This window comes from Anoplophora glabripennis, unplaced genomic scaffold (assembly GCF_000390285.2).
Source record: "Anoplophora glabripennis isolate ALB-LARVAE unplaced genomic scaffold, Agla_2.0 scaffold1157, whole genome shotgun sequence".
In the NCBI taxonomy this organism is placed as follows: domain Eukaryota; kingdom Metazoa; phylum Arthropoda; class Insecta; order Coleoptera; family Cerambycidae; genus Anoplophora; species Anoplophora glabripennis.
The window spans coordinates 99,278-107,844 of NW_019419137.1; the positions used below are offsets into that span (position 1 = coordinate 99,278).

General features: G+C 32.7%; 1 protein-coding gene across 1 annotated transcript in view; it reads right to left on the reverse strand.

Annotated features, from left to right (window-relative positions):
- The window catches only part of LOC108913585 (leucine--tRNA ligase, cytoplasmic), a gene marked incomplete at its 3' end in the record, with an annotated part of 82,868 nt that extends 74,763 nt beyond the window's left edge, over window positions 1–8,105 (reverse strand). Inside the window, exons 1-4 of the mRNA XM_018719151.2 lie at window positions 7,703–8,105; window positions 7,394–7,639; window positions 7,166–7,339; window positions 6,942–7,103 (exon numbers count right to left, since the gene is read on the reverse strand). Coding sequence (XP_018574667.1) covers window positions 6,942–7,103; window positions 7,166–7,339; window positions 7,394–7,639; window positions 7,703–7,705 — 585 coding nt within the window. The remainder of the gene's footprint in view (window positions 1–6,941; window positions 7,104–7,165; window positions 7,340–7,393; window positions 7,640–7,702) is intronic.
- Window positions 8,106–8,567: the final 462 nt, after the last annotated feature.

The window sequence follows — 8,567 nt, forward strand, 5'->3', positions numbered from 1 at the left end:
AATATACCGGGTGATTCAGCTAAAACTCCGCGGGCTAATTACTTGGAAACAAAAGAAGATATATACGTTCTGCGAGTTCTATTTGTTAAATATACAGAGTGATTTTATTTTTGTGTAGAAATAATGCCATTGGGATGGACGTCGCCGGCGTCGGGACGCCGAGAAAATATTTTTTCATTGCAGGAACTTTAAAAATATAACTATCTAAAAGTAAAGTCTTTTTTCAACGTTTTTTGTCATATACACTTTTTCGTCAACATTAGTATTTTTTGAGATATCCCATTATTTATTTTGAACACCATATTTTTTTAAATACAGTTTCGTTGACTTTTACTTGAAGTTCTGTATAGCAGTATTTATAAAGAACACTGTTCTACATGATGCAGTTCAGATGCAGTTACTGCATTCGAGTTGCCCTAATGCTTACATTCGTAAATGATACAATATGCGATATTATCTAGTAGGTTTATGTCACTTATGTTATTTATATAATTGTCAAATAACCAATAAATTGTATGACAGTTTAGTGGTAATCAGGTTTTCTGTTTGTGCTTTATTAAAAAAAACGCATTATGGTTCAATATAGTAATGCCGAAAAGTTTGATATGATGATTTATGGTGAATGCCGTAGAAACGCAAGAGCTGCTACTAGATTGTATAGGCTACGATATCCTATTTCATTAAGGAATATTTCGGAAGAAACTGGAATTTCGTATTCCTCCTGTCAGAGAATGCTCTCTGATAATAGGTTCCATCCATTCAAAGCAACCATTGTTCATCATTTGAGACCCGACGATTATCAACGCAGATTAAATTTTCTTGCTAATTTTTCCGTATTGTACATAGAAATTACTATTGTACGAAGAAAATACAAAGGACTGATGAAAGCCCTTTCCATAACAATGGTGTGGTAAATATGCACAATTGTCATTATTGGTCAGACGTAAATCCAAAATGGACCAAAATATCTCACAACCAAAATATTTTTGGAATTAATGTTTGGTGTGGTATTTTGGATGGCAATTTAATAGGACCATATTTTTATGAGGATAAACTAAATGGTCAAATGTATTTAAACTTCCTCCAAAATGAATTATCCGAGTTATTAGAAAACATCTCTATTAATGTGCGGCGCAGTTTGTGGTTTCAGCAAGACGGTGCTCCCCCACACAATGCAAGAATTGTCACAGATTATTTGCACACCACATATGGCGACAGGTGGTTTGGAACAAATGGACCAATTTGTTGGCCTGCACATGTACCAGACTTGACTCCCCTTGATTTTTTCTTGTGGGGGTCATTTAATAAATATTGTGTATGAAGAGCCAATAGAGGATTTGGCCGATTTTTGCAACAAAATTCAGGCAGCCTGTACTGCAATTGACTGTCACACATTATTGAGTGTCTGTGATACGCACTGAGACGACGATTCGAAATGAGTATCTACCAAAATGGAGAAAATTTTGAACAGCTCCTTTAGTGTACTAATTCATTTTAATCATTTTTACTTATAGTTTATTTTAATTTTCTTGAATAAAAGTTTATTAGTAAGTTAATATTCTTTAACAATATTAAGATGTACTTTGTACCTTTATTCAGTACTTATTAGTGATATTACTTTTGCAAAATTTCTGAACTTAAAATTCTTTTTTTCAAATCATACCGATTTATTAATTCCTAATATTTAAAGTAAAAGTCAACGAAACTATATTTAAAAAAATATGGTGTTCAAAATAAATAATGGGATATCTCAAAAAATACTAATGTTGACGAAAAAGTGTACATGACAAAAACGTTGAAAAAAGACTTTACTTTTAGATAGTTATATTTTTAAAGTTCCTGCAATGAAAAAATATTTTCTCGGCGTCCCGACGCCGGCGACGTCCATCCCAATGGCATTATTTCTACACAAAAATAAAATCACTCTGTATATTTAACAAATAGAACTCGCAGAACGTATATATCTTCTTTTGTTTCCAAGTAATTAGCCCGCGGAGTTTTAGCTGAATCACCCGGTATATCACCAAACATATAAAAAATTTATTGATTACAGGGCTAAAAATAACATACATGTCTTTTTCAGGAAATGTACTATTGGCATATTTTTCTAAATTAAGCAAAAGTATGAATCTTCATTATGGTCAATTTATGCGATGGTCAGAGCTACTTTGAATGTCTACAACAACATCGATATTGGAAAGTATTTAAAATTAAAAGCATTCTTGAAACGGCAATTGGTTGGATATCGTGCTAAAAAATCATGTGATTTAGAAAATAAACAAATTAAAAATATTTTTGTAAATGTTGGATTTTTGCCATCTTGGGCGTATCGATGTGATGAATTATTTCAAATAAAAATTGGAGATATTGAAAATATGGGAAATAGATGGCTGATGACTGCCAACTACAAAAACAAATAAAAACAAATCCTTTATTGTAAGCGAATGCATATTTAGATATACAGGGTGTTTTGGTAAGTCGATGTATTCCTAGCAGGAGGTTATTCTACAAGTGATTTGTGATATATTTCCTTAATATACCATATTCCGAAAAGGCTTAGTTTCCGATCTACAGGATGTTAAAGTTTTAATAAAGCAATGTAAATTTATAAATATTGCGGAAACCGCTCAGAATATTTTAATGAAATTTTACAGGCTTTGACAATTAACAATACATGTTTTACGATAAAAATATTGTTTTCAGTTTCACCAGTGGCGTGCGCACAGATCCGTCTGGCAATATTTTCTCTGAAGATGATACCGATAAACACCCATATACATATTTCTAGATATCAATTTGGATTGCATGCCCATATGTTTTTAACCAGATTATCATGCACAACATACAGGGTGTCCCGGAAATGGTGGGCAATCTCTCGGATATGGATAGATAATGAGAAAATAATGTCACAAGTTCATATAAAATTTTTTCTCCGGGCTCACCCTGTAGAGTTATTAGCTCTTGAAGTTGAGAATTAAAAATGGTTTTTTTGCTATAACTTTTGTATTTTTCAAATAAATTTTGAAATTTATTTGGCTGGATCTTTAATTTTTGAAGCTGCTTTGGATGATAATATGAAATCCTCGATAATAATTATGGGGGCCCGGGGGCAAAGCACCCCCCACCAAAATTTCTAGAAAAAAAATTTTTGTTCCACTATATCACAAATTTTCCATCATTTTATAAAAATTTATGGTATTTTACATAAAAAAGGTATACTTGTTGAATATCCATAAAATAGATATTTTTTTAGATAAACCCGTTTAAAGAGGAAGGTGCCATTAAGGAGGTTCGATACCAAAAAAAAAATGGTAAGAAAGTTTTCAAAATCATAGAAACCTGTTAATAAATATGCCAACTGCCTCGTGTCAAAATATCAGATCGATTGCCGATATAGTTTTTTTGAAAAATGATATTAAAAATTATGCTCTTTTACACAGGCTCTTATGGGAGTTGGGAAAAAACTTTAATCAAACGTGAATATTGCTCTTAAAAATGGTTAGGATCGGGAAAATATAATTATAATTAAAAAATTTAATATTACTAAACATTTTAAAACAATAAAAATATGCACTTACAATGTAATTATTGAGATAACGGAATGAATATATAACGTTTTGACAAATTTGAACAAACATCTGATCCAATGAAAGGAAATATGGCAACACTGTACTCTGTATTTAACGCGTTGACTGACACGCTATATTTGAATAGCTCGATTATAGACTATAAAATTATTCCAACAAAAACACATGTAGTAATAATTAATATTAAATACATTTTTCGTGATCTAATGCAATATAATAGCAATTTGAAACAAAAATTAAAAGGATCTCTTTGCAAATCGAACATTATAGATGTTCTGTCATAATCTTCAATTTGACAAGGCGACGTGTCATTCATACACTGAGCTTCTTGATAGTTATCATATGGATTCTCGGTTTGCATATTTTACTTTTTTCTTATCAGTCCCACATTCTGTTTCATATGCATTTTGTATTGCTTTTGTCATTACTGTTGCTTTGTATCTTGAATGTTCATTCATGTTTACGGAATACGCGCAAAGCACAGTTGACAGTAATGACAGTTGACCCAACTTTTACCACCACGCCATGGCAATGTTGCCAGACTTCATCCATAATTTTACAAGCTCCTAGTGAATAAATACACTTTTATTCAAATAAAATGTTAATTGCCGTACATTAAACACGAAAAATATATGCGAGCTACTATGTGTTATATAAATTTCATTCGTATATATTATATTTAGTTCGCTCAAATTAGATTATGTAAGGTTGGTACTACAACGAAACTACCATGTAAAAGCATAGGCTTCCCTCCCGCACCGCCTGCCCCGCAAGAGATGTATCGAACCTCCTTAATTTGAGACATTTTATTTAATTGAAAGACAGATTTAATCGTGGTTGGCTTTGACATGTCAGAGTATGCCAAAGGCAATTAAATTGTCAAACTTGTCAAATACGTAGTTTTAAATCTAAGACTCATTTCATAACTCATAATTTGTTATAAAATATGGAGTATTCCAATGAAGAATATGCTGATATGCATTTAATGTATGGGCGGGCTCTTTGTAATGCTTCGGCAGCAAGAAGATTTTATCAGCATTCTTATCCTAATAGAAGGATTCCGGATCGCAAAACTTTCGAACGTATTGATCAAAGATTAAGAGAAACTGGTAAAATACGATTACTATTATTAAACAAAATGGATATTAAATAAATTTTAATGTCTTTAGGTCAGTTTGCTCCTGTTACTGCAAACAGGGGTGCCCCGCGAACAGCACGTACAGTTGAAGTAGAGGAAAATATACTGGACGAAGTTGCTGCTCATCCAACAGTTAGCATTAGGTCATTATCTTCTTTTACCAATGTTCCAAAGACCACTGTTGCAAGAATCCTTAGAGAACAGCTTCTTCACCCTTACCATATCCAAAAAGTGCATGCTCTTAATCCTGATGATTTTCGTGCAAGAGTACAGTTTTCTCAATGGTTTCTTCAGAGACATGAGCAAAATCCTATGTTTACGAGATTAATTCTGTATACTGACGAAGCAAGTTTTGGGAGGAATGGAGTTATTAACTCCCATAATTTACATTATTGGTCTGATGAGAACCCACACGCTATTATTGAAACTAGGCACCAAAGACAATTTTATGTTAATGTTTGGAGTGGAATTATTGGTCCTTACTTATTGGGTCCATTTGTGTTACCCCCTAGACTGAATGGTCAACGTTACCTAGATTTCCTTGTGCATCAATTACCACAACTGTTAGAAGATGTTGATCTTGAAACCAGAAATGCACTGATATTCATGCACGATGGGGCGCCGCCTCACTTTAGTGCTGCAGTAAGGGACCATTTAAACGAGGTATATCCTAATCGCTGGATAGGTCGCGGTGGACCTATTCATTGGCCTGCCCGAACTCCAGATATGAACCCACTTGACTTTTTCTTTTGGGGGCACTTGAAAAATCTTGTTTATTCCACACCTGTAACCACTAGAGAAGAATTAGAAGAAAGGATTTTTTATTGTGCAAATGAAATACGACAAAATCCTGAAATGTTATGGAGAGTGCAACAGTCTTCTGTTAAACGAGCTCGTATTTGTATAAGAGAAGGTGGAACTAATATTGAGAATTTATTATGAATTATATTAGTTACAAAATTTTGATTGTCATGCACTTTTCGTTTAGTTAGTTTAGTTAAGTCCAAATTCTCATAATTTGGAACACTGCTATTGCAAATTATTTGTCCTTTATTCTGATATGTAAAAGCCAACTACGATTAAACCTGTGTTTCTGTTAAATAAAATGTCTCAAATTAAACAGTACCGTTGTCTCTAAACTTGTTTTTCTACAAACGTCATTAAGGTATAATTTTAACGCATGCTGTCAGTCAATTTCATTTTATGATACTAGTGTTAAAAGTGAATTATTTTTAGCACTAGTGTTAAAAGTAAGTCATGTGATTTACCTTTAAGACCACTGTTATAAAATCACACTTTAGAAACTGTCAGTACACGTTAAAAATTATACAAAATTATATTTTATGGATATTCAACAAGTATACCTTTTTTACGTAAAATACCATAGATTTTTATAAAATGATGGAAAATTTGGGGTATAGTGGAACAAAAATTTTTTTTCTAGAAAGTTTGGTGGGGGGTGCTTTGCCCCCAGGCCCCCATAATTATTATCGAGGAATTCATATTATCATCCAAAGCAGACTCAAAAATTATACAGGGTAGGAAAGTACCGATGGTCTATCTGAAGTTACGTGAGAGCGATAAAGTAAGCCATAGAAATCCATGCGATAGAGGATGGCTATAATGAAGGCGTCTCTTAGTCACCGCCCGTTTCGCCCTTCCACAAATAAGATCCACTTCTTATTTGTGGAAGGGCGAAATGGGCGTTGACTATTAGACGCCTTCATTATAGCCATCCTTGTCTATCATATGGATTTCTATGGCTTACTTTATCGCTCTCATGTAACTTCGGATAGACCATCGGTACTTTCCTACACTGAAGATCTAGAAAAAAAATTTTCAAAATTTATTGAAAAATACAAAAGTTACAGCAAAAAAAAACATTTTTAATTCTCAACTTCAAGAGCTAATAACTCTACAGGGTGAGCCCGGAGGAAAAAATTTTATATGAACTTGTGACATTATTTTCTCATTATCTATCCATATCCGAGAGATTTCCCACCATTTCCGGGACACCTTGTATATAAATGTATAAAATAAAAAGGTAACTTCCATATTTCTTTCAATGATGCAATATTCAATGAAGTTTAATTCTCAAGAGAATATTTTAATACTTTATATTTATTAAACTAAAAACAAATATTATAAAAGACATAAATAAATTCTCAAAAAACTTAATATATTTAAAAAAATATCACAAATTCTAAAATACATACGTGTATTCCAAAAGCATTTAAATCCTGAACAGCTAATGGCGGAAAATAGTCTAGCCAATAATTAGCATCTGCAAATTTTTTTATCTCTCCGTCATTTAAACCCAAACTTTTCATAATTTGCCACTGGTATTTTGCTGTACCAGCCTTAGCAACTGCTTTGCTCTGCAATAAAAAATTGCAATAGGTGCATAATCATTTATTTTTAAGAATTGTTTCAAGCATACCTTTTTTCCTTTACTTTTATCTTTAGGTATTCCTTCATCATCTTCTTCAATAGTAATTTCTTCAGTTTGAGGAAATTGTGGTGGGAAACCATAAAGTTCCATTTCCCTTTTTAATTTATCAGCACAAGCTTTAATTGGCATACCTGTGCAGTGAAACCCAAAAGGAAATAGCACCTGTTAAAATAAAACATTTTATGCTTTAAGTAATTAGATAATTAATAAACTTACTCTTTTCCCCTTGAGTCTATGATATCGAACTGCAAATTCACATTTCGATAAGGAAAATGTGTGACCCATATGTAATCGACCATTCATATAAGGATAAGGAAAAGTGCACATAAATTTTTCTTCATTAGACCCTCTAGCGGGAGCATCTTCCTCATAAATTTTTTCATTCTTCCAACGTGTTTGAATATCCCTTTCAATTTTTTGGAGATATTCAACTTTGAAAGTTCCTTTCCTCTCTACTGTCACCTATTAATGAATGTTAGTAATTCAAATTTCATCATTCAACATTTATATATAAAAAAAACTTACCATTATGTTAACTAAACAGGTAAACCTACTTTAATAAAATGATTTATTGTCATTCGATATAAGTTGTATGTAAAAATATGATGATTAAATTTTACAATTTACACCATATTACCACATAACTTCACACTTTACACTACCCACAAAATATATAATAGACTTTACACGTGAACGTGAACCAGAGATTACTATTCTGTGCTACAACACAACTAGGTATAACCTACAAATAAAAGGAAAAAGGAGTAACACCATGCGGTCAGGGTTGCCACTAGGTCGACACGAAATTACTGACGAAACTTGATTGCATTCCTGACATTTCCTGGCAAAACTTAATTATATTATTACTTGCAATTCCTGGCAATTTAATAGTTTAATCTATTATTTTGGTGATTATTACCTTTGTCTTAACCGTCCTATCCCGTCAGTGTATAAATAGCTATCACTATCACTCTGTAACCTGTAATATTAAACATTAAACAAGGATCGCTGCCGAGTGCCAAGTGTGACAAAATATAATAGTAAAGAAGCATGATACATCGTCATCTAGCGGTGATATCGTGAATCGAAATTCTTAAAACTGATTAAAGTAATCTCTGTGCTCTGTGATGCTTATTTATGATCTTTTAATAACAAATGCAATAATGCAAATGTTGGGGGTTATTTGCAAATCGACATCCCTGAAAATGTTGCTCCCCTGGCAAATTTCTGACGTTAAGTCAATCCTGGCAAATTTACTGGCAGGACTCTTTATTCCTGGCAAATGCCAGTAATTACTGGCAAAACGGCAACCCTGCATGCGGTATTCAGATGTCAATAGGTGTACTTTGTGTTGCATATCTATTTCTACCAAGCTCATCATTTTCCGAAA